The 27,387-nt window shown below is 44.0% G+C and overlaps 1 protein-coding gene across 3 annotated transcripts in view; it reads right to left on the reverse strand.

Moving 5' to 3' along the window:
* Positions 1–27,387, reverse strand: part of mfsd2ab (MFSD2 lysolipid transporter A, lysophospholipid b) — a 65,629-nt gene that overhangs the window by 9,544 nt on the left and 28,698 nt on the right. For 2 of the 3 annotated variants that reach the window (XM_070899069.1, XM_070899068.1), the window contains exons 4-9: positions 16,447–16,579; positions 14,768–14,846; positions 13,201–13,367; positions 12,004–12,094; positions 5,091–5,212; positions 3,649–3,732 (exon numbers count right to left, since the gene is read on the reverse strand). In XM_070899069.1, coding sequence (XP_070755170.1) covers positions 3,649–3,732; positions 5,091–5,212; positions 12,004–12,094; positions 13,201–13,367; positions 14,768–14,846; positions 16,447–16,579 — 676 coding nt within the window. The remainder of the gene's footprint in view (positions 1–3,648; positions 3,733–5,090; positions 5,213–12,003; positions 12,095–13,200; positions 13,368–14,767; positions 14,847–16,446; positions 16,580–27,387) is intronic. The other variant, XM_070899070.1, reaches the window with a different exon arrangement.

The raw sequence follows: 27,387 nt of genomic DNA on the forward strand, positions 1-27,387 counted from the left end.
GGTGTTGTGTGGGGTGGGTTGTGTGGTGGGGAGTTGTGTGGGGGGGGGGTTGTGTGGGGGGGATTGTGTGGGGGGGGGGTTGTGTGGGGGGGTTGTGTGGGGGGGGTTGTGTGTGTGGGAAGGGGCGTTGTGTGGAGGGGGGTTGTGTGGGGGGGTGTTGTGTGGGGTGGGATGTGTGGTGGGGATTGTGTGGTGGGGATTGTGTGGGGGGGGGGTTGTGTGGGGGGGGATTGTGTGGGGGGGGATTGTGTGGGGGGGATTGTGTGGGGGGGATTGTGTGGGGGGGTTGTGTGGGGGGGGTTGTGTGGGGGGGTTGTGTGGGGGGGGGTTGTGTGGGGGGGGGGTTGTGAGGGGTGGTTGTTGTGTGGGGGTGTTGTGTGGGGGGGTTGTGTGGGGGGAGGGTGGAGTGTGGGCAGGGGGGGTTGTGTGCGGGGGGGGGGGTTGTGTGTGGGGGGGGTTGTGTGGGGGGGGATTGTGTGGTGGGGTGGTTGTGTGGGGGGGTGGTTGTGTGGGGGAGTGGTTGTGGGGGGGGTTGTGTGGGGGGGGGTTGTGTGGGGGGGGGTTGTGTGGGGGGGGGTTGTGTGGGGGGGGTGTGGGGGAGGGTGGAGTGTGGGCGGGGGGGGGGGTTGTGGGGCAGGGGGGATGAAGGGGGGGGGCTGTGGGTGGGAGATGGTGTGTGTGTGGATGTCGTGGGGGGGGGGGGAGGGGTATGTGTTTCAGGGGATATCCAGAACTGGATTCTTTAATTACAGATTTTATCTGTAGGAAATTGTAAACTCATCTATAAAATGTAGCTGTCCTAAATAAAGTTTAACATGGCTTTTTAAAAAAACTTCCATGTTCCCTTCACTGTGTGAATGCGGGCGATCATTTGAAAGCCTGGACCCCAATAGAATTCGTTCAATACAATTTCCTCTTTCTTCCCATGACTGCTGTCTATACCCACCTCTTAGCAAGGATCACTGCCTGCATCCCACCCCTTGGGTTCAATGCAATGCTTTAACAGGCACTAATCTGCAACATTCAAAAGGAGGCACTACCTCCCCCTACAACATCTATAACCGCAACAAACTATTGCTGACAGTTACATTGTAAGTTTAACCAAATGAACTCCCCCTCAGCCAAAGGCTCTTTGAAAAACAGTTTTCATTCCAAAAACCCTGAGAGTGAAAAAACTGTTGAGAAGTGATAAAAGATCAGAATATTGGAGGAGGACTAATCCATGAAGGTCTCCCAACTCTGCTCCAAGGAGCTAATGTGCAAGTGTTCATGCACTTTAGCAGCAAGTGGCCTGTGTCTCTGTGTCCCTTTCCCTGAATTTGAATGATCTCCAGGGACCTTTATTCAATTTTGAATTCCACCAGCCACTTTTGAAACCTTTATTTTTACTAAAGAAAGTGTCCATCACTCAGTGAAGTTTGTATAAAAGAATACATATGCACTTCTCCATATCACAACGCCTGGGAAACAGCAGAACAAAGACCTTACTGTTCAGCTCAAGGACACCCACACTATTCACATTTCACTATCTGCCCAGTACAAATGCTTCTAGTTACAACTGAAAGGAATGCCATTTGCCATGCAAAGTTGTTCATTATAATCTAATGTTATTTAAGCAGCTTTAGAAATTTAGGGAGCTCCATAGACAAAAAAAAAACCTAATGCAGCAATACTCTCCAAGTCTGTGCACATTCTCTGCTGTTCAAATAATTCAGCTGCATTTTTCTTAATCACTGGATAAAGTTGCACTTACCAGAATGATACCTGGGCTTCAAGGGTTAAGCTACGAGGAGAGATTACACAAATTAGGCTTGTATTCCCTCGAATTTAGATGGTTAAGGGCCGATCTGATTGAGGTTTTTAAGATATTAAGGGGAACAGATAGGGTAGATAGAGAAACTATTCCCACTGGATGGGGAGTCTAGGGCTAGGAGGGCATAATCTAAAAATTAGAGCTAGACCTTTCAAGAGTGAAATTAGGAAACACCTACACACAAAGGGTGGTAGAAGTTTGGAATTCTCTTCCACAAACGATAATTGATGCTAGATCAATTAATTAATTTAAAATTGGAAGATTGATAGCTTTCTGTTAACCAAAGGTATTAAGGAATATGGGCCAAAGGCGGGCATATGGAGTTAGGTCACAGATCAGCCATGATCTCATTGAATGGCAGAGTAGGCTCGAGGGGCTGAATGGCCCTATGTTCATTTCTATGTTCGGTGTTCAATTTTATACCCACCTTTTGTGGAGCATTTTGCTCTATCTGACTAATACCCCAGCATACACTGTGGAGCAATTCTCAGCGGTGGATTAGTAAAGCAGGTTGTTTTTCTAGATAGTGTTTTTGGTGGATCCATTCAAGACCCGCATACTATTTGGACTTTTCTCACTGCCCTAACTGCTGCCCACATTCTGCCTCTGCTCCTGGCAGTGCTGTCTGCACCCTGCTTCCACTGAGAGGCCCCGGGCAGCACCCATGCTCCGCCAGTGTCAGTGCTGCTCGCACTCTGCCTCTGCTCAGTTCCAATGTTTTTACTGACAGTAGTCTGCAGCTTTGAGGAAAAAAGTCACTTCTCTCCCTCGCATGGAACGCTCATTAATCAACAAATGCTGACGGTGACATAGAAACCGTAGACCGATGTACACCATGAGCAAAAGGACCTTTGGTCTCAGAAAGACTTTTCAAACTACAGTTTTGCAACTTCATTGCTGAAGCTGCATCCTCTCATATTCTGAAGTACATCCACGACTTCAGTATTGTTCCTTTCCAGCAAGTGTCTCTCACTCCTGGTCAGTGCAGACATGCATCCGTAAGGTGGTTCTCCTCTCACGCCAATCCCACCTCCAATCTCTCCCCAACAACCGTTCTCATCGTTCTCAATTGCAACAAAGTCCTTACAAAAAGATTTTGTACCCAAAACACTATCAGGTCTTTTCTCCTTTTAATTGCGGTGTATTTATTTATTTACTGATGTTATTGCAGTCAGAGTTTCTTTGAATATTTTTCTCGTTACAATAGCCTGCGTACTCCTCTTCCCGTTCACACCTGCACAGTTTCCTCTGTTCTTCCCCAGGACCCTAAAGCTATGGAATTCTTTACCTCCTTCAGTCTTTCTTCTCGCCGACAATCTTCAGGACGTTAAAACTGAAGAGGAGGTTCGTCAAATTACCATTTCCTGATTTACCTCGCCTCCAATTTTTATTTTTCAATCTTTAGCTTCTCAATTAAAGCAATTATGAGAAGTGATAATGGAGATTCCACTGATGAAGCATGACTAAGCTGTGAGGAACACATATTCAGGCACCGCAACAGCAAATTCACAACACAAGGCGAATGTGAAGTGGGTAACATTTCATTCCTGCTTTGGTTGAAGACATAATTTATTTACCATATTTGATTTTTACTAGGCGTAAGCACGGTTGTAATGGCCACTGTCTATTTTATGCTGTGATGATTGAAAGGGCTTGAAAGTAAGATGCATACAATCTCGGCTATCACTCAGGCTTGCCTCTGATGGCAGAAACGTTTGATAGCACTCCATTTTTGTAATGCTATTAAAACAACTTGCTTCTGGGATTAGATGTGTAGTAGTTAACTGCTTACATCACATTCCCTCCTGGACAAAAGTGTAGCTTACAATTCTTACCATGATAACTAGCAGTATATTCTGGAAGTCATTGGGAAATCCCAGTGTGTAAGAGCAGTACAGTGCGTAATTCCCTTCCAGCAACTAAAAGAAGAACAGTTCATATTTTTGTAAATAACCTGGAATACAAATCATGAATATATAATACAGAATAACAAGTATCGGAACCCCTGACTCTCGAGCCGTACATTTATTTGTGGGAGAGTCAAATGTATAGCTGAAGCTATAAATTAAAGTTGCCGAACTTTCTTTCACTCTTCTCCGAATTCCTCATTTTAATACTTTGAAATAGCTTGATAGCAAATCTTCAAAACAAATTCCCACCTTTTACTGCAGTAATCTATTTATAGATGTACCTGCTCCTCATACAGTGTTGTATGAGGATCCGGCTGGTCAGTAAGTGATAGTTTCAGCAGTTAGGCATTTGAACTTAGATTTGCTGCAACCACAGATTATAGGTTATAGGTGAATATGTCACTAGCATACAGATAACTGCTGGTGATATTTGTGATGAATGTTTACCTTCTTTGTGATATTCCTGTGTCTACTAAGACAAATAGGATAGTGCCTAAAATACGGCTACATCTCCAACTTCCCTTTCCTGTCCAAGGTCCTTGAACATGTCGTCGCTGCTGCTCATTCTCCTGCAAATCTCTGTTTGAGTCGCTAAAATCATGTTTCCACCCCTCCCATGACACTGAAACAATCCTAACTAAAGTCAAAATGACGTTCTCTGTGACTGTGACCATGGTGCATTATCCCTCCTCATCCCCTTTGACCTTCCTGCAGTCTTCAACTTGATCAAACTCATTGTCCTCTTCCAACACCTCTCCTCCATCATCCAGCTCCGAGGGGCTGCCCTTGCTTACCTATCCAATTGTAGCCCGAGCATCTGAAGCAGTAGTTTCTCTGTCTACACTATCACCTCGCCAATCCCCCAAGGATGCTTCTTCCTCAAGTACATGCTGCCCCTTGGCAACATCATCCACACAGGTCTGCTTCCACATATAGACTGAGGACTCCAAGCTCCACCTCTCCCAACCCCTCCATTGCCTCTATGCTATCAAATGACTTTTGTCCAACATTCTGCCTTGGATGAGCCATAATGTCCTCCAGCTAAACATTGGGTAGGCTTGTGCTATGACCTTTGGCTCCCCCCGTCATAAATGCTGTACCCTCTCCTGACTCCATCTCATTTCCCGGTCACTGTATCAGATGGAAATATATCGTTTACAACCTCAGCATCCTGTTTGGCACAGAGCTGAATGTTCAGACTCCATATCTCTCCATCACAAATACTGCACCAGTAACCCTCCCGTACTTCACGTAAGTGCCTCAACCAGCACGGAGACTGTTTTAACATCTAAATTACACAGGATCACATTTAGCAAGAACTATTTGGGATTTTTTGCAGACATTCTGTTCAGAAATACTGTTCTTACCATAAAAGCCAGTGAGGTAAACAGGAAGCCAATGATCAGCTTCACATAAGGCCCATGGCTCATGACAAGTTTCAATCCTTTCCAAAAGGAGTACGATTTCTGGGCCTTTCTGTTGCGTGGTTCTAGAGACAGAAATAAATTCTTAAAACTAAAAAGAAGTTAAAAGCAACAACAACTTGTATTTATATAGCGCCTTTAACATAGTGAAACGTCCCAAGGTGCTTCACAGGAGTATTAGAAGATGAAAAGTTTGGCACCAAGTCGCACAAGTAGAAATTAGCACAGGTGACCAAAAGCTTAATCAAAGAGGTAGGTTTTAAAGAGCGTTTTGAAGGAGGAAAGAGGTTTAGGCGGAGAGGTTTAGACAGGGAGTTCCAGAGCTTGGGGCCTAGGCAGCAAAAGGCACAGCCACCAATGGCTGAGTGATTATAATCAGGGATGCTCAAGAGGGCAGAATTAGAGGAGCGCAGATATCTCGGGGGGGGGGGGGGGGAGGAGAGGATTGTGGGGCTGGAGGAGAATACAGAGATAGAGCAGTTGTACAGTGAAATTCTCGACCTTATTAAGGCCTTACTGCAATATTATAGATGGTTTGCTTTACTGCAGTGTGCTCGGATCCCCATACTATTAATTTCTCTCGACCTCCCTTCTGAGTTTTTACGTACGTTTAGGTTCCCCAGTAAAAAGGTCCTTTGTGTATGCCATCTTCAATTCAGGATGTTAAATGTTTGACAGAGACTCAGGTCAGATACCTACTTAATACCTCTTACTTGATATTTAAGCCAGGCCCAGGAATTCACTGCAAGAAGGCTTACATAGTTCTTTATATTTTAGACAGAGTTGCCTATAATGCCATAAAAGCAGCTTCCTTCATTTGGGCACACACAAGACACAATTCTATTAAAGTCACATTTTCTCCATCAGCAATAATTTCCTGTTTTTGCAAGGTACACTTTCTCTGTGATTTTTAGGTCTCCTGAACGATGCATTGCTCTTTGATGAGCAGGAAAGCGTCAGGATGTGGTCACCTATGTTGATATCATTTGAGCCAATGGTAAGAAAGACGGCAAAGTCAACATTCATTAACTTGCTGATGAATTATCTTCCCTTTTTGAGGAAAGGGGGGTGGGCGCCCATCATTTCACATGGCAACTGAGGAGAAATAGATCTCAGGCAAAAGGGGTTGAAAATTAACCCTTTACAACTGCTCAGTTCTTCTCTCTCCCCCAAATGGAACAATATATAGATACAAGTGATAGGAGAGTGAAACCGTTGGTTTGGGTAAAGAGGAAGTTGGAGAAACACACCATCCTGACTTGGAAGTATATCGCCTTCATCGTCGTTGGGTCAAAATCCTGGAACTCCCTCCCTAACAGCACTGTGGGAGTACCTTCACCACACGGACTGCAGCGGTTCAAGGCGGCGGCTCACCATCACCTTCTCAAGGGCAATTAGGGATGGGCAATAAATGCTGGCCTTGCCAGCGACGCCCGCATCCCATGAACAAATAAAAACAAGCTACTATATACCAAAAAAGAATGAACTTGCATTTATATAGCACCTTTTATATAGTCAGGTTGTCCCAAAGTGGTTCATAGCCAATGAAATACTTTTGAATTATAGTCATGTCACAGAATAAATGTGTCATTTTCCAATGGAAAATCATCATAAAAATAAACATTAGAAATGACAATTCACACGCAAATGCTTCGAGGAAAGCACTCCCGTATAATTTTCCTAATGTGCTATTTTAAAACAGGGGTTAACCCATATTAAAATAGTTCACAGAATAATTTAGCATATGGGTTAAACATTCATATGAACAGTTCCGATTGTAATTTCTATCCCAATACAACTCACTTGCACTTTTATCCTCATGCAACCCCTCTCAGAAATGACTGCACTATATCTTGAAAACCATTTCTCCAGTTCTACAATATTAACGGCACTCTATTGGGACATAAAAGAGGATTAACGCTATACAGTGAAAATGGTTTGGTATTTTGGAATACAGTGAGGCTGATGACATTTAAATTAGTTCCCTAATGAGATGAAGTATAAAGCAAGTTCTACAGCTATGTACTGATCCTTATCACAAGAATCTCAAAACTTGAATGGTTAGCAGATCAGGAAATTAGCTATTTGTCTGCTTGCGTGTTTCCCCCCTACCCTTGGCAGAATGCTCAATTTATCTGTCCCAGGATCGAGAGATAATGAGATTATCTATATATGATGTTCTAGCTCAGGAGGAACAAACATGCTTAGATCAGTTTGCCAAACACAACGCAATAACGTTCATTGTGTGGAAATGCATCAAAGCACTTGCTGGCAGTGTCATGTTGTGAAAACGGTGCCTGGTTGTTTTTCAACTCCCTACCACCCCACCCCCACCTTGTCCCTCACCAAACAACATTTTCCAAACACGTCCTCATGAAGACAGTGCCTCTTTTTGTCACAGGTGCTAACTATGGAGGCCTTGAGGGCAGATCAGGCACTGTGGACACTCTGTGTTTCTGGTTCACTGCAAGTCGTCAGGTTGGTTGTGAGGTGCCACCGACACCTGGGAATCCCTGGCCCAGGACCGCTCAAAGTGGAGGAGAAGCAGCCGGGAAGGTGCCCAACACCTCGAGTCTCTTCACCGGGAGCAAGTGGAAGCCAACTGCAAACTGAGGAAGGAGCACACGATAACCCAGGCACCCCAGTCCCTCCAACCACTGTCTGCCCCATCTGTGACAGAGACTGTAGGTCCCGCATTGGACTCATCGGTTATCTGAGAACTCATATTAATGTGGAAGCAAGTCATCCTCGACTCTGAGGGACTGCCGAAGATGAAGACGACATTTTGTCACCTTCCCTAATGTTTAGTTCTTTGCACTCAGTTTGGGATAACTGAAGGGAAGTGGAAGCACTTCATTACCTGCTCAGTGCTGCCTCGGCAGCCCAGGAAAGATCAGCCACGCAGTGAGTGTGGGGGAATACCTTTACATTAACAATTTAGACTGAAATAACAGTACGCCATACATAACAGGGCAGCACCCATAACCTACACCGACTGTGGGCGAACAAAGTATTGGACTTGGCCTTCATTCATTAAGATCAAATAAATACTTGATTAAACACACATACTTGCTTTGGCCAGTGCAATAAAACCCAAGCGCTCTTGGAGGTGATCACAATAACTGCTCTTTCTGAATCAAAATTCACTACGGATACAAATTCAGCAATTGCCCAAGGCTGAACCTATTTCAAATATGGGCATATGGGCTATCTTGTGGAACCTTGTGGTACCAATACCTCATCCACACTCCCGTACAGCTATCTTTGATCCTATTTACATCACCTGCTGCTGGATGAAGAAGCACAGTAGCAGCTAAGGTAAGTGGGAGAAAACCAGCCATGAGGGGTTGTGAGCAAACTAGAGGGCAGGAAAACAGGGGCCATAATTACTGGGATTATATCGGATATACGGCACAGAAACAGGACGTTCGGCCCAACCAGTCCATGCCGGCGTTTATGCTCCACTCGAGCCTCCTCCCGTCTTTCCTCATCGAAATCTATCAGCGTAACCCTCGATTCTCTTCTCCTTTATATGCCTGTCCAGCCAATCTTAAATGCATTAATGTTCTCCTAACTGCTGGCTCGGAAAACTGGCCCTAAACAAAGAAACCTTTGCAACGCTGGCAGGAACACATTTGTAACTCCACCTATTTTAATATTGATTTAATGAAGATGTGAGTTGGCCACTCACAGGAGACGGCTTTGCTCGGGATGGGGTCAATGATATGCAAGGTTGCACCGGGCTCTTTGGGCATGTTGCTCTTTTCTCCCCCTTCTTTATATTATTGAAGGAGTCAAGATCATTGCCTATTTGTTTAATCTTTTGTACCTGGAGGCTGTTAATTTAACAAAAAATATTTACTTTGTGATTTCCCATTATAGTCAAAGTCTGTTGCCCAATTTAAAACTGCGAGGAATTAAAGAGAGCCATGTGAGAAGAAACTTTTCTTGTCCCCTTGATCAAATACATCTCAAGTATCAGAAGGTGAACAGTTTGTGTTTGTTTTGAGAGGATATAGGACTTCATGTACTTTTCCAAAGAGTTCAAAACGACTGTCCCATCCCAGCCCTGTGTAAAGAAACCGAACGGTTACTGAATGCAAGCTAATGAGAGTTTATTTTTTAAAGTGCTCGCTTTCAACCTTGTGGAACATTCTAACTCTGAATGTCACAAATGGCATTACTCATGAATTAGATAAATACATGAAGGGGAGGAATTTGCAGGACTATGGGGAAAGAGCAGAACACGAGGCACATGATGAGAACTGGATGGTCTGGCCCCCTGGCCCCAACGCATTGAATTCAAAATTCTTGACCTCATTTACAAATCTCTCTAAAGCCTCACTGTGCCCTCTCTCTAAAACCTTCTCCAGCCCCACGTTCTAGTCCGCCTTTCCAACCCCGGCCTCTATTACATTGCCCCTTCCCTTTCTGCTCCACCACTATTTCGGTGCTACACTTGAACTCACTTCCTAAAACGCTCCAACTTGCTGTCACTCTCCCCACATTCAAACGCCTCTTTAAAACTGATTCTTTGATGATGCCTCCAGTCAGTTCCACTAAATGTACGAATGCTTGGCATCTCTACGTGTCTCTGTGAAGCACCCTGGCACATTTTTTGTAGCTGTGTGTTGCTAGACTTACCCAAACATGCTGACAATGTTTCAGGACAGTTCCTGTGCAATTTTTAACACCTGCTGTAAAGTTGATCACATTTGGATGGTGCTGGGGTGGAGATGGTGCTGCCGATTTGAATCAAATGCAAAGCAGAAAGCACTGCCGCTTGGGAGCGAACAGACGGGGGAGGAAAGAGAGACCTTGGAGTGAGAAAGGTGAAAGGGAGAAAGAAAGGAAGGAACCAGGGAAGGAGGGAAAGGAAGGAAGGAAGGGAGGGAGGGAAAGAACATAAGAAATAGGAGCAGGAGTAGGCCATACGGCCCCTCAAGCCTGCTCCGCCATTTAATACGATTATGGCTGATCCGATCATGGACTCAGGTCCACTTCCCTGCCCGCTCCCCATAACCCCTTATTGTTTAAGAAACTGTCTATTTCTGTCTTAAATTTAGTCAATATCCCAGCTTCCACAGTTCTCTGAGGCAGCAAATTCCACAGATCCACAACCCTCAGAGAAATTCCTCCTCATCTCAAGTTTTAAATGGGCGGCCCCTTATTCTAAGATTATGCCCCCTAGTTCTAGTCACCCCCATCAGTGAAAACATCCTCTCTACATCCACCTTGCCCCCTCATAATCTTATACGTTTTGATAAGATCACCTCTCATTCTTCTGAATTCCAATGAGTAGAGGCCCAACCTACTCAACCTTTCCTCATAAGTCAACCCCCTCATCTCTGGAATCAACCTTGTAAACCTTCTCTGAACTGCCTCCAAAGCAAGTTTATCCCTTCATAAATATGGAAACCAAAACTGCACGCAGTATTCCAGGTGTGGCCTCACCAATACTCTGTACAACTGTAGCAAGACTTCCCTGCTTTTATACTCTATCCCTTTGCAATAAAGATCAAGATTCCATTGGCCTTCTTGAACACTTGCTGTACCTGCATACTAACCTTTTGTGTTTCATGCACAAGTACCCCCAGGTCCCGCTGTACTGCAGCACTTTGCAATCTTTCTCCATTTAAATAATAACTTGTTCTTTGATTTTTTTCTGCCAAAGTGCATGACATCACACTTTCCAACATTATACTCCATCTGCCAAATTTTTGCCCACTCACTTAGCCTGTCTATGTCCTTTTGCAGATTTTGTGTGTCCTCCTCACACATTGCTTTTCCTCCCATCTTTGTATCGTCGGCAAACTTGGCTACGTTACACTCAGTCCCTTCCTCCGAGTCGTTAATATAGATTGTAAATAGTTGGGGTCCCAGCACTGATCCCTGCGGCATCCCACTGGTTATTGATTGCCAACCCGAGAATGAACCATTTATCCCTACTCTCTGTTTTCTGTTCATTAGCCAATCCTCTATCCTTGCTAATATATTACCCCCAACTCCGTGATCTTTTATCTTGTGCAGTAACCTTTTATGTGGCACCTTGTCAAATGTCTTACGGAAGTCCAAATACATCCACTAGTTCCCCTTTATCCACCCTGTTCGTTACATCCTCAAAGAATTTTAATAAATGTGTCAAACATGACTTCCCCTTCATAAATCCATGCTGACTCTGCCTGACCGAATTTTGCTTTTCCAAATGTTCTGCTACTGCTTCTTTAATAATGGACTGCAACATCTTCCCAATCATAGATGTTAGGCAACTGGTCTATAGTTTCCTGCTTTCTGTCTGCCTCCTTTTTTAAATAGGAGTGTTACATTTGCAGTTTTCCAATTTGCTGGGACCTCCCCAGAATCCAGAGAATTTTGGTAAATTACAACCAATGCATCCACAATCCCTGCCGCTACTTCTCTTAAGACCCTCGGATGCAAACCATCAGGTCCAGGGGATAGATCCGCCTTTAGTCCCATTATCTTACTGAATATCACCTCCTTAGTGATTGTGATTGTGTTAAGTTCCTCCCCCCCTGAAGGAAGGAAAAAGCTTTGAATTTTCTTTGGAAGACTATTATTTTTGAAAATGACATAATATTGGTCTCACTGAACTATTCCTGGAAGCTTTTACAAGGAAAGGTTGGATGACTTGCAAACCTGTTGTTAACTAGTAACCATTTATAAAATGGCACAGTGACAGGTGAGATTTATACATGAATCTGGAGTGTAAAGTACTTGCTATTGAATGTAGTACCATTTCACTTTGGAATCATAAATATTAAAATCTACTCGTATTTTCTCGAATGTAGCCTGACTGTCTATTATATTAGCATGTTTAAACACAGACTGTACTTACCCTCTCTTTCCTGGACTCCAGCAAACAAAATGATGGTGCAGAGAATATACACTCCACCAATAACCCCCGCTGCCATCATGTATGCACTTTTCTGTACAAAGAGAAAAGGCAGCACTGGTCATCCATGGTACCTCAGAAAAGCAGTATAAACTCGCAAATGATTAATTGCTATTTTATACATGTAGAAATGCAATACTCAGTGTGGAATGGCCTTTGGAGAACATAGCTGAGACACATCGATCCCGACTTTAACTCGGCCCCCCTCCCCCCCCACCACCTGGTGGAAACCAGCCATTGGACAGTTACAATGAGGACAGAAACTTACCCTCTGACCTTGCTTCCTGCCCATCATGTCCCACTGTTAACCTGTGCTTTCGAGCAGGCGAGGGGAGAACTACAGAAAGATCGCAGGTCGTGTTTAAATAGGCATATCTGAGCCCAATTACTTCACTGGGATCTGATCTGTCATTTTAGTTGGAGGCCTGAGCGGAAGAGCTGTGACGGCTTCCCGGTTAGTTGGGATCTGCCGGGAGGGGGACCATAGGCCAGAAGAGGCCTTGGGCCTCCCTTGTCACTGGCTCCTCCATCCTCCCCACGCCCCCTGATCATGTCCAGAGCCCCTCCGCCCATCTAACTGCTGGGGACCTCTGGTCTCCTGCTGCGGAATTTCCACTCCCACCTGTTGGTCAGGTAGTGGATCTGATCGGGTTACCGGACAATTTTATGGATAATTAGTCGGGCCGCCATGGGTTCTCTGCCTGCTTCGAGGCTCACATACACCATACCCCCCCCACCCTCACTACAATGGGGGCCAAGCCAATGTTTGAGTAATGTCATGTCAGATGTGCTCTGGATAGATGTAGCTTCCCAATGGGGCAGATTCTATCAGAGTGGGTTTCAAGTTTCTCTGTTCGGGAGCATCTCCTACAAATATTAATACACTCACTTCTGGAAAGCAAGTATTAGCTATTCGGAGGAAAACTGTACCATCAGACAGCAAACACAATTTGTTGGTGCTCAACAACGGAAAGATCATACGAGTATTTCACCAAACTCTGATGACTGCAGGGGCTGCTAGATTCTACTCCGTTTGAAAACCTGTGTTCCAATACACTGTGTCGCCAAACTTCACCCCCAATTTCTAAATGTGAAATTGGGTTTTGCCATACTTTAAAAATTGGAGACATGAATACATACCAGTTGGGTGATGGAACTGTTGGGGTTGTACTGGGTACTGTTGACATCAATTGTGGATATTGAAGTGTTAATTCCATTTTCATGAATGCATGGAGCATCAGCCCCACCTACAATCTGGCCTTGTATTGCTGTTCCTAGTACTGTTCCCAGCACCTCCACAGTCATTCCTGCAACAGAAGGTGGACAAATCACTACCTTTACTGGAACTCACCTTCAATACCTAGAAATAGAGCAACTGACTGGCTACCAGCTCAAAATTCCCTCAAGTGTCCTGGCCAGAATTTATCCCTCAATCAACATCACTAAAAACAGATTATCTGGTCATCATCACATTGCTGTTTCTGGGAGTTTGCTGTGCGCAAGTTGGTTGCTGCGTTTCCCACATTACAACAGTGACTGCACTCCAAAAGTACTTCATTGGCTATAAAGCACTTTGAGACATCTGGTGGTCGTGAAAGGCGCTATATAAATTCAAGTCTTTCTTTCTTTCAAGTCCCTGTAGCCAATATGAAAAAGTGACCTAGGGGTATCGGAGGACCACTGTCAGTCTGGAACAATCCAAGTGCACGTCATCAAAAATATCAAGGTTTTTCTGTTCAAATCACAGATATCCCTCGTTTGCTTTACAATCCAGAATTATATTTTAGCATAGCAGACACTCAGCGTTAAGAATTCAAGGCATAAAAAACCACAGAAAATAAAATAATCAAGTCGATTGGTTGTTAAATCAGCTCCACATGAATTGTATTCAAGTGGCGTAGAGCGATTGGGTGTTAATTGTATTCAGGTGGTGGGAATTAATTGGGGACTCTCTTGCTCATGAACCAAATTTTAATTTGATTTTATGTCTAAAGTTTAATTTGTTTAATTTACCAGTTTTAGTGCCCCCCCCCCCCCACTTTTAGCCAGGGGGCACTTGTATAATTTGTATTGGGGCCCTCAAAAAAAAAAAGGGGGCACTGGAAAAAAATTTATTTTGGAATGTGACCCCCCACTAGCAGGGGGCTACAACTACAGTGAGAGTGAACCCACGACCCTGTGAGAGGAGGAGGAAGAAAAGCTGCTCTCTTGCTCATGTATATATGGGAGTAGGCTGGGGAAGGTTGTAAGCTGATCTTGGGGGTGCACAGTGTGTAATGTAATAAAGGCTTCTAAGTAACTAAAGACTAGGCACTAGTGTTCCATCTTTCGTCACTTGGCTATCTGACTACACATTCTGCAAGTAGTGGAAGTAGAAAGTCATGTGCAGTTAAAACAGCAGAATTCAAACCATCGGAGAACTGTGGGAACAAACCAATTATTAAAAAAATATCAAGTTTATTCATAAAAATCAAAACACACCTGGAAGTATTCTGCCAACTTTAGTTTCTCTAATTTTACTTTCTCAGTTAAATGTTTTGTAGTTTTTAAATCAGCAAATGCAGCCACTCAAACTTTAAAAAATAATGAAAGTAGTGGACTCTAATAGCTGCAATAAAACAGCTGCTCTAATTAATACGCCTCTGGTCAGACAAGCTAAAAATCAGGTGTTCAAAACCCATTCATAAAATGGAAAAGGCTTACTCACGATAAGCTGTTGCAGAATCTCTTTCCTTTTGGTCTGTGCTTATGAACATTGTAAGTGCAGAGTAAGGTACGTGGAAACACTTTAAGAAAAAAATAGAACATTTTATTTGCAAACAGTCATTTTTTTAAAAAAGCTTTTCATCTTTGTGATTCTGAAGTTACATTACAGCATCTGCAACACGGGAAGGGAAAAAGCTAAAATGCAAATTAAAGGTGAGCGACAGTGATTAAAAAAATACAGCGCAGAACATTGCAACTATAAAACGTTTAATACAGGCTTATTACACTATAGTATTGTCAAAAGATCATATAAACTGAGGCAAGGTATTGTGCTGCGAGTCTCAACAAGGAGAACCGCATGAGACCTAGTCAGGCCTGATATTGATTTATTTTAAATGACAAGAACTTCTGCCTGCCAGATATATTGCCTTACATTTCATGATTCTGCTGGTGCTGCACTCTGTGGCCCTTCCTAATTGGGATAACTGTCCACACTCAGCAATAGCACACGTCTATGTATACACTAGGTTTGGCACAGCAGTGTGATGGAAATTGCAGGCTGCTCAGCTAGTTCCAGCTATCAGCAAAGTATCGTATTAAATGCACAACTTCGATCCTGCGTGGAGAATGTGCCCTCGATTTCAGAGGGGCTGGAGAAAAGGAAGATGAACGAAAATGACGAATGCAGAAATGGGCGCTCACTTTGCATTTACCAAAGGGGATGAACATAAGAAATAGGAGTAGGCCATTTGACCCCTCGAGCCTGCTCCACCATTGAATAAGATCATGGCTGATCTGATCATGGACTCAGCTCCACTTCCCTGCCGGCTCCCCATAACCCCTTATTCCCCAAAAGTCTGTCCTTCTTCGCCTAAAATATATTCAATGACCCGGCCTCCACAGCTCTCTAGGGCAGAGAATTCCACAGATTTACAACCCTCTGAGAGAAGAAATTCCTCCTCATCTCAATTTTAAATGGGGAGCCTCTTATTCCGAGGCAATGCCCCCTAGTTTTAGTTTCCCCTATCAGTGGATGCCGCAAGTCATAGCAGTGCAACGAGCCCATGGAAACAGATCCATTTCTGGAGAACACGGCTTCTTCACCACCTGAAAAATCTATGCTGGACCTTGCAACTTAAGGACATTGGAATAATAGGAAACATTCGCACATTGGAAGCACAGAGCCTCGTGTATTTCCATCAAGAGAAGTGTAATTTTCCCCCAAAACACACGGCACCAGCCCAAAGGTAACATGTGATCAGCCAAGGCAAGCAGGTGAGAAAGGATGTTTACAGAAAAATGATGTTACAGCAGGTTAATGCTGTTGAATTAACTCCAAGTATTTCTGGCGTTGGTTATGGAATAACTCTGCTCCAGAAATGCTCGATTAGACTGGATCAATTTCAGAGTCAAATTTTGGGCCCTGAAAAACAGACTCAAGCCAATCCCCTCCCCCACCCCCAAAGTGAATACTCACCACTCACTGTGTGTTGAGTGACCATTACCGGTTGGATGAAAGTCGAGACACTTTTAACAGCATATTTTTTAGTTAAGACAAATCTTATCCAGGCCTGGTAGCAGAGAGGCCTGGAAATAATTAATACAAAATTGGATTTTCTATCCAATGTGTCATTGGATCACTAAGTGCAATAAAGGCAGCCTCCCTGGTTAAGTACTCACTGTTTGCAGTGTTTGAAACAAGCAGTAGAAGATCATGTACCAAAAGATTTTTCCAACCTCAGATATATTTCCATCTGGGACATACCACAGGAGAAAGTAAGAGGCGACTGCAAATGGTGCCGAGCAAATGATCCTAGAAAATCAACAAGTAAAGCCAATTGTAATTTATTTTTTAAATGCCACCAAGCATTACCTCTGTTCTGTTGTACTCACCTCCCCCATTGTTGGCCCCATTCCTGCATTGCATGCATTGTGCAAGTTTGGCTTGGGCTACGATCACCTAATGCCAGACAAAAGCAACATCAAGTGTTTCTCAAAGCCTTCCTGATAAAGTGCAACATTCCCACTGACACCTGGGAGTCCCTAGCCAAAGACCGCCCTAAGTGGAGGAAGTGCATCTGGGAGAGCGCTGAGCACCTCGAGTCTCATCGCCGAGAGCATGCAGAAACCAAGTGCAGGCAGCGGAAAAAGTGTGCGGCAAACCAGTCCCACCCACCCTTTCCCTCAACGACTATCTGTCCCACCTGTGACAGGGACTGTGGTTCTCGTATTGGACTGTTCAGCCACCCAAAGACTCGTTTTTAGAGTGGAAGCAAGTCTTCCTCGATTCCGAGGGACTGCTTATGATGATGACAAGTGTTTCTGACTGCAGAGACCAAGATTAAATTCTCAAGAGTTAGATGTCAGTTAATCGCACGAGATTGGATTTGTAAACTTCTGATTTCTAAATCTTTCACATCCAAATGGGCAAAATGGATCGTCATTCTTCCAGAGGGTGTTATCCTTTCTCTTAACATGAAGTGGACAAATACGCCATTGTGCCCCTGGCCCAGCCAAGCTTGCTTCTCTCCATATCAGTCGGAGCGACAGCGAACAAACTAACGAACCGATCATTTTTGCCACGGCACCACGTGCAGCCTGACAAATGGGCTCAGGGAGGGGGCACTTCTTTACAATATGATGTTTTTATTTGTTGAAGTAAAAACCAGGAAATTCTGGGACCACTCCACAGGCAAGGCAGCGTCTACGGAGAGAGGAAGGTCGGGTTTAGGTTTCGGGTCGATGACCTTTCGCCAGAACTGGGAGATGCTCCAGATGGAACGGCTCACATGGAGGAACAGAGCCAGGGAAAAGGGGGTGGGTTAAAAAGGTTGCTTTGATTTCAGTAATTATGTTTAAATATATCCCTCGCCATTGGCCCAGCCCATCAGGTGACTGGCGACACCCCTCGGTATAGCTGCCATTGAACCCGGCAGATGACGTAGGCATCGCTCCACATTTGAGAAGACAATCACAGCAACCACCGTAACAGCTGACCAACCCAAAAATAACCGTCACTATGACAGCTGTGCCGGGACAGTTACTGCTTGTAACACGAGAGCAGAGGTTAGGAGGACATTGATAAACTGTTTGAGCTTCACTGGCGAGTTGGGAGGGGATCTGAATTTCGGTGACATGTGTCGAACACATGCACCAATCCAACGGTTATTCTATGTTTAAACTCTCGAATGTAGACTGTAGACTGAGGCTTGTCGTAAGTTTTGTTCTCATTCCCACACAGCCTATTTCAACAGCAACCCCAGCCTGGATTTCTCCACTGCCAGAGTTGTGAATGTAGTTCATGCTCACTCCAGGCTAGAAACAGTATTAAACACATTGGCAGTAACTACACTTGCTGTGGGCAGCAATGTTCTCTATTAACATTTATTGTGGATGAGACAACTATAAATTTGTATGGGGTTAATTAAAACACAATTCAACTTAAGAGTCAGAATTCAAACGTTATAGCTTTGCAGTTTTCCAGCAAGAATGTGATGATATATATTTGTAAATATTTTTGTCACCTAACTATCCCCAAATGTTTCTTTCTTCCATTCACCTCTCCCTCCCCAAGGCACAACTAATTGATCTTTGGTACCTTACCCAAATTGCCATTCTTCACCAAGCTATTCAACCATGAATGGCATCACAGTCCAGTCTGTTGCAGTTCCCACCTGAACTCCAAACACAGCAGGGGTAACGGAGTCCAGCAGTAGCACTGCAACCACTGCCCCCGGTGAAATCAGCTCATTGATAAGAGAGTAAGAATCATTCCAGCGACCCTCAGGTCTGGTCTAGTGCTACACTGGGTTGGTAGACCATTGGAGGAATCTCAATTACAGCAGTGAAATCAACTCACGGTTCGGGTGGGGAGAGGTAGGTATAAAGAGTTAAAAATTAAAATAAAAAAAGGAGTTTCAAGCAGGCATTCATGGATCAAAATATAAAGCTCGAAATTTCTGAGGGTTTAAGATACAAAAGTGGCCAATGTAATGGAGGCAGATATATCTCATGGTGACTATGTTCAAATTTAATGTGTGTGGTCCAATCTATCAGAAAATCTAATGGCTGTGTTTTGACATCTCTTTGTCCCTCCTCCACCCCAAAGATGACATTTGGATCCCAAGCTCTATATTTAGAATTTGCTCTGTGATCCTCCACGACAGAGGGATATTGGTTGGTGAATGTGCAGCATTGTAAACTAATAAAATATAGAGGAGCTGGGAGATTGGTAATAGGATGGAGAAGCTGCTGGCAACAGGAAAGCAGAAATGGAATTAACCGACATGGAGGTGTTTTTATATCACTGTTTACAGCAAACTCAACGGTCAAGGCTCCGGGACCCAAGTATGCCAGAGTGTAACCAGCTAAAACCATGCAGTTTAGCAGCGGGCTGCACTGGTAATCTTTCTGCAGTCTGACCAGTGAGAAACAGCCCATTAGGAGCCGAGTGAGAAAAATCCCAGTGTCATGGAATGGCAGATTATCTTCCGTGGATGTGGGGTCTCTCTGGCATCTCGTTGGCTCCAAGGTGACATGCCCGGCAATGGGAAATGAACCAAGACATCAACTGCGGCAGTTCTGCAATGCTCCAGGGCGTTGTTCCATAAAGTTAGTCTATAAATGGCCTTTGCAGGAAAACGTAGCTGGGAGATCTGCACACTCTATAAATGATGCTGTAGATAGGATGGCTGGATGGTCATTACATCAGGGATGGGCGATAGTCATTACACCATGGTTATGTCATGTCTTCTGTAGGGTGCACTGCTCTCAAAAGAAATGATCTTATTTCACTAGAATAACAGAATGAAGTTTTACTTGTACAGAAAAGATTTGGTTGCATCGGACATAAGCAGTTCTGAAAGTGGCTGTCAAATAAAAAAAATGCAAAGAAAAATGTTGAGCTGTGTGTTGAAAGTATTTCCATATGCTTGCGTGCTCGAGACACCCTTGAACTGATCAGCTGTCTTAAGACAGTTGGATTCTTATAAGTAAAAACAGCTCTTTCAGCAAGCATTAAAACCTCAGTTTTCCTGGTTTCTTGCTCTCTGGGTGCCAGTACTAACTTGGAAAATGTGCTCCTCCCAATATTCACTGCAGCTGTCTGCATTCCAGTGAAGTGTGATTACATCGGATATACGGCACAGAAACAGGCCATTCGGCCCAACCAGTCGAAGCCGGCATTTATGCTCCACTCGAGCCTCCTTCCATCCTTCCGCATCTAACCCCATCCGCATAACCCTCTATTCCCTCCTCCCTCATGTGCTTATCTAGCCTCCCCTTAAATGCATCGATACTATTTGCCTGAACCACTCCCTGTGGTGGCGAGTGCCACATTCTCACCCCTCTCTGGGTAAAGAAGTTTGCTGGAAGTCTGTGCATTTCTTCTGCAGACATTTGGGTGCTTCAGAATGTCATATTATTCTCAAACAGTACCAGATAGTGTTGATAGTGACAGATTGCTGTCAATCTTTTTATTACACAGAGGATTATTAGAACATGGAATGCATTGGCACAAGTCGCTATTGAGCTGGAGATTATAACAATTAGATTCAGTATTTGAGAAGGAAAATGGAATTACAGTAGATGGCTCCGTTAAACTGCTGGCACTGTCACAGATGTGGTGGGCTGTAATTTCAATGCCCAATGCATTCCTGTGTTCAAATATACACAACAACCAGACCAGTATCACAGGTGCCTGTACTGATACCACCTGTATCCATTACGCAACTAGAAAATAATGTGGCAAGGACGTTGATCCTACACACCAGACAGGTGCATCCTGCACCTCAGACCCAACACTGTTAGTATTCAGGGTAACACACATCCAGTTGCAGACTAGTCTTTCCATCCAAGAAATAAACTGGACACCAGAAAGGGTTTCTTTAAATAACGAAAAAGCAAAAATAGTGAGGAGGATGCCAACCGAGGGGATTGAAGACATCCTCAGATCAGTCCAGGTACCTGAAGCACACCATCAATGTGCCAATAGTTTGTTCAGTGATCTCAGCTAGCTGCAAGGTCCTCAGCAGGATCAATGTTCAGCTCATGTCTTGGGATCTTGCATAGGTATTATCAGCCATGGTTGAAGAGGATAACCTCGATCTCCCCCAAGACTTCTCTTTCATAGTCACCCAAAGTTTGGTGGCAATTTGTGAAATTAAAGGACAAAAAATCTGGCAATTTGTGGGCTGGCACCAGAAAAATAATCATGAAAGCTGCTAGATTGTGACAAAAACCCAACTGATTCACTTCAGTCCTTCAGGGAAGGATAGCTGCCACTTTTACCTTGTCTGGCCTACATGTGACTCCAGTCCCACATAAGGTAGTTGACAATTAATACTTTCAAGAGATCTGGGGATAGGCAATAAATGTTGCCTTGGTAGTACTGTCCACATCCCAAGAACAAGTTAAAAAAGACTATTTAAACTGTTCCCTGCAAATCAGAAATGGCAGTCTTGAACATGTTGCACACTATGTCGCCATACTCCAACCTTTGGACTAAAATTGAGAGTAATTGGAAAGGGGAAGGTCGTGTAAGTTCAATTTCTTGATTTGCGAACATGCAATCAGATAGAAACTATTGTTGCAATAGCAGTGAACGGCAATAAAAAAAATACCCAAAGCAAGTGTTTGCCACTGGTACTCATCATTGAAATGAAACAGAGCCGATTAGTCCCACTCTCCCACCCTCTCCCTGTACCCCTGCAACTTTTTTTCCTTCTGGTACTTAACCAATTCCCTTTTGAAAGCCACAATTGAATCTGCCTGCACCACCCTTTCAGGCAATGCATTCCAGGTCCTAACCACTCACTGTGTAAAAAGGTTTTCCCTCATGTCGCCTTTGGTTCTTCTGCCAATCACCTTAAATCTGTGTGCTCTGGTTCTCGACCCTTCTGCCAATGGGAACAGTTTCTCTCTATCTACTCTGTCTAGACCCCTCATGATTTTGAATTCCTCTATCAAATCTCCTCTCAACCGTTTCTGTTCTAAGGAGAACTTCAACTTCTGCAGTCTAGCCACCTAACTTTAGTCCCTCATCCATGGAACCATTCTTGTAAATCTTTTCTGCACCCTCTCGAAGGCCTTTACATCCTTCATAAAGTGCGGTGCCCAGAATTGGACACAATACTTCAGTTGAGGTCAGACCAGGGTTTTATAAAGGTTCATCAGAAACTGCCTTATACACTTGTGCCTTTATTTATGAAGCCCAGGATCCAGGAAATGAGCGGGATGGTGGGGTAACTGATGCTCGAATGGTGCCTGCTGTCGACTAGGCTGCACCTGCAACAGAGAGAGAGCACGAGAGTGAGAGAGCGCGAGAGAAAGAGAGAGGGAGAGGGTTAACAGCCACTCACACCCACAAATACCCCCAGGTGGGACAGCTAGAGGTGCCCGTGTACTTGGGGTGCAGGGTGGGCTGAGTGACCACCTGGAATGATCCCATAGCATAAAAGCTCAGGGCATCTGTGACTTCCACAGCCACTGGCAACATCAGAAAAGGCAGAGGTGCAAGTAGTTTGCAATCACAATAATCGACTCATAAGATTTCTGCAAATCCTACCAATCTTGGTGCTGGTCTCTTTAAATTGTCTTCCATCTTTTCTCTTCTTGTACAGCAACCATGAACAGCTCTTTTATATGACTCAGAACAAGAACTGGTATTAATTGCATGGTAATAACAGAAACTGTGACCAGAAATAAGAGAAGTTAGAGTGGTTGCTAAATTAGGCTGAGTTCCAGCAGAACAGAACTCGCAACCATTTTGCGCTCCCGGTATAATGTAGGCACCGGTGAGCATGCTCACAGGTTCGTGGAGCTATTGCATTGTGAGTGGCTTAGCCAGTCACGTGATGTTCACAAGACTCAATAAAACCCCAGTCAGTTGGGTCTAGGTCATCCATGATGAGGTATGCAGTTGTGAGCCTAGTGGATAAACTGGTAATGTGTAGTGTGATTGTTAAACCTTTGTCAATAAACCAGATGGCTCTTAATAGAAATGTATTGCTATGAATTCTTAAGCAAAGAATCCATGTAGCAAATACATGACAGCCAGTGATCTGATTTATGCTGGTACAGCAGGCAGTTGATAGAGGAAAATCCAGACTGCAGCCTCAATTTTTGCCCACCACAAGTGCTGAGCGGAGGCCAGACACAATACAAAACATGTTTTTAAATCCACTGAGTTCGTCACTTCACCAAATAAGGTCTGGAAAGCGAAGTCAAGCTGCTGCGAGCAAAAGGACAGAGCATCCTTCACACCAGCAGTGAAGTCGGTCCCTCTCTAGCCTAAATCGAGTTCAAACAGGGTGGCCAAATCACAAAGGAAGATTGAATTTTTCTGTGGTGGCGGAGGGGAAGTGGGGGGGGGAAAGAGAATGAAAATAAATCCCCCTTGTAAATAATACGCATTAAAAAAAACATATACACACACAACATACTTCTGTTGTGTTACCAGCAACAGAAAGCAAAGGATCACCTTCACAAAGTAACACTCGCCCTTCACAATGCCTCAGAAATCAGATCCACATCCCACACACTACAACTGTCAAGGTCACAGGTAGCTAAGAGACAGGGCTTAGTAAAACAGCCAAATTCACATTCCGCAAAGCTCCCCGGATCCCTGTTCTGAAGGAACCTGGAACTTGTGCTCTGTAATCGAGCTACAGAAGGGGAACATTTTAGTCTCACCCACTCGTCGAGAAACCGACAGGATCGGGTGCAACGCTGGTTTTAAACCCCAACCCGATTTTACTCTCTGTTGAAGTCAATGAATAGTAATATTGGGCGGGGTGTAAAACCGGTGTTCCACCCGATCCCAGTTAGGTTAAAATTATCCCCAATATCTACAGATCAGCTACAAAAAAAAAATGCTTAAAATTTTATACAAAGCATTAAACTGAAAAAAAATTAGTGATCCAGTGCACTTAATCATAGTGTGAAGTGTGAAGGAACATAAGAACATAAGAAATAGGAGCAGGAAGTAGGCCATTTGGCCCCTCGAGCCTGCTCTGCCATTTAATAAGATCATGACTGATCTGATCATGGGCTCAGCTCCATTTCCCTGCCTGCTCCCCATAACCCTTTATTCCCTTATCGTTCAAAAATCTGTCTATCCCTACCTTAAATATATTCAATGACCCAGCCTCCACAGCTCTCTGGGGCACAGAATTCCACATATTTACAACCCTCAGAGAATAAATTCCTCCTCATCTCAGTTTTAAATGGGCGACCCCTTATTCTGAGTCTATGTCCCCTAGTTTTAGTTTCCCATATGAGTGGAAATATTCTCTCTGCATCCACCTTGTCGAGGCCCCTCATTATCTTATATGTTTCGATAAGATCACCTCTCATTCTTCTGAACTCCAATGAGTATAGGCCCAACCTAACCTACTCAACCTATCTTCATAAGTCAACCCCCTCATCTCCGGACTCAACCTATTGAACCTTCTCTGAACAGCGGCCAATGCAAGTCTGTCCCACCTGTGAGAGTCTGTGGCTCTCGTATTGGACCAAAGAACTCACTTCAGGAGTGGAAGAAAGTCTTCCTCGATTCCGAGGGACTACCTATGATGATGATGATGATCCTTCCTTAAATATGGAGGCTAAAACTGTATGCAATACTCCAGGTATGGCCTGAATGAAGTAACAGTTCACAATATAACATAAATGTGCAACATGTCTTAAAAGGCAAAGATTACTACACTCAAAGGTAATTATTATTCCCGAGTCGCCTTTTCTTTCTCATCCCCTGGCGTTAATGTTCAGTGTTATACAAAGTGTCAGCACTCCAGCCAGAAACCAGCCACATGATAGTTTTACATGTTGCATTTGCATCATGCCATTATTGCCCCTTTCCTTTAAAATAATAATTTTCAAATAAAATTATATCCACGGTCTTTTTGTCTTGATGTGGTGGGAAGAGGACTTTTGACCTCTTTCAAATTGTCGTAAAAAAAACAGTCACTGCAAATGGTTGAAATCTGAAATAAAAACAAAAATTACTAAAAATATACACAGAAGGTCCGTCAGTGTCTGGTTAAAGGTTGTTAATGATTTGGGTGTAGACCATCTGGCAGTAAGCTCTTCAACGGGACTGAACAAGGGGAGGAGCGATGGGGGAAGAAAAGGCGAGAACACAGGAAGAATGTCAAACAGGATTTTTTGAAAAGCTGAGGTGGAAACTGGCAATAATCATCTCAGTGAGGCAATTACAATACATCAAAAGGACAGCTGGTGAAAATAACGAAGTAAGATAGTAACAAAAAAAGTAAAAACTGTCTGAAAGGGTGGTGGAAGCAACTTCAATAGTACGCTTCAGAAGGGAGTACAGGTTGAACCTCCCTTATCCGGAATCCACGGGACCTGGCCTGTTCCGGATAAGGGATTTTTCCGGACGGGTGGTTACGTTAAATTGGATAGTACATGTACTGAGCAAGGGGATATCGAGGCTGACTGGCTTGGGGCTGTGAGTGTGGCAGAGAGATCATGGGGGGGAGGGGGTGTGCGGTGGATCGCAGGGTCAGGCCAGTGATGGTGGAAGTCGGTAGCAAGGAAGGACTTCAATTTGTTCACGTCGGAGTTCTGCACATACGCCACCCGGTGGCCGCGAATGGTTCCTGACGAGGGGTGGTTCCGGATAAGGGAGTTCTGGATAAGGGAGGTTCAACCTGTACTTGTAAAGGAAAAATCTGCAGGGTAATGGGGGAAAGAGCAAGGGAGTAGAACCCTGTTTTTTTCAAAGAGGCATGATGGGCTGACTGGCCAGCTTCTGTGCTGTATAAGTCTATAAAAAAAAGGGGAAAATGTTGGAAACACCCAATATTCCCACCAGTACCTGAAAAGAGAAACGACAGGCCAACATCCTGGGAGCAGAATGTCCCGTCTGGGATACATTTGCTTATTCTTCCACTATCCCGATTTACAGCTAACCTTCCCGAGATAATTCTGTGCATCCGTAGAAGATGCAACACCTATTGATTTACCTCTTCCTACCCTATTATTACTGGTCTCAAATACCGTGTTTTGTGAGAAACAGCAATTTACGTGTACTTGATTCAAATTTATTTCAGATGATTGGCAAAAGAACCAGAGGCCACATGAGGAAACATTTTTTGTAATGCAGCGAGTTGTTATGATCTGGAATGTGCTGCCGGAAAGAGTGGTGGTTGCAGATTCAATAATAAAAGGGAATTGGATAAATACCTAAAAAGAAAAAAAAAATGCAGGGTTATGGGGAAAGAGCAGGGAGTGGGAATAATTGGATTTATCAAAGAGCCGGCACAGGCATAATGGGCCGAATGGCCTCCTTCTGTGCTATATCATTCCATGATTCTGATAGGAGCATTTGCTGTTCACTGTGCTGCCTCCTCTATCATCATAGGCAGTCCCTCGAAATCGAGCAAGACTTGCTTCCACTCCAAAAGTGAGTTCTCGGGTGACTGAACAGTCCAATACAGGAATTACAGTCTTTGTCACAACTGGGGCAGACAGTGGTTGGAGGAAAGGGTGGGTGGGGAGTCTGGTTTGCCGCACACTCCTTCCGCTGCCTGCGCTTGTTTTCTGCATGCTCTTGGCGACGAGACTCGAGGTGCTCAGCGCCCTCCCGGATGCTCTTCCTCCTCTATTTGAGGGAAGGCAAAGGCAGAGTGGGTGACAGCTTTGCTGAAGACCTTCGTGCTTCTTGCTGCTGCTGGCGATGTGCAGTGGAGGGAGTATTGGCAGTGTGGGGGAGGGGGAAGAGAAGAATTGAGACGGGTCGACATTGTAGGCGTGGACTCTGCCAGAGCACAGTCGTGATGGATGTCTGTATGGTGGGCCTGCTTCACTACCTTTTGTTCTTTTAACGTCTTTTAAATTGTTTCACTTACGATGACGGTCGCCAGATTTTAACTCCCATGTGGGCAACCAAACTCCCTCTGCCCCTAGTCTTTGTGAAGCTCTATTAAAGGGTTCGTTTATTTTCCCATTCGCAGTTCTGGTGAAGGGTCTATGCCCAAAATGACTTCTGTTTTTATTTTAAAGGTAATAACGCAGTCAAAGAGTAACTCTGCAAAAAAACAATTTTACATTAATCAAGAAAATTCCTGCTTTTACATGCTATCCTGTGCTGCGCTCCCTCAGCCATCCTGCAATCTTTGCTTTGCATCGTTTTGGCTGGAGTCCCACACCAACCGTTTTCAAATAAGTCACTTATTTAAGTCGGATCCAGAACACTAAACTTAGATGCAGTCGTAATGCTATTGCATTTTATTTGTTAGTCACTTATTTAAGTCGGATCCAGAACATTAAACTTAGATGCAGTCGTAATGCTATTGCATTTTATTTGTTATATCTTGCCCACTCTCCCTTCCTGTGCTGAAGGCATGGCTCTTACTTGGGTACAGTCCCAGAGTTATTTAATCACACTAATGACCTGAAAAGACGCACTTAAACACAGTGATTATATTTCAGGTGTTCAAACCCCAATGCATTAAAAAACATTTTTATTTTTTAATAAGATTAAATCTTTCGAATACGTTTCTAAATTCAACATCACAGTGGATGTCACAGCTTCAGACTTATCATTTTTGACCGAATGTAACCTTTGGCTGCTGCAATACATTCCACGAACACTCACTC

The sequence above is a fragment of the Pristiophorus japonicus genome, chromosome 14 (assembly GCF_044704955.1).
Source record: "Pristiophorus japonicus isolate sPriJap1 chromosome 14, sPriJap1.hap1, whole genome shotgun sequence".
NCBI lineage: Eukaryota > Metazoa > Chordata > Chondrichthyes > Pristiophoridae > Pristiophorus > Pristiophorus japonicus.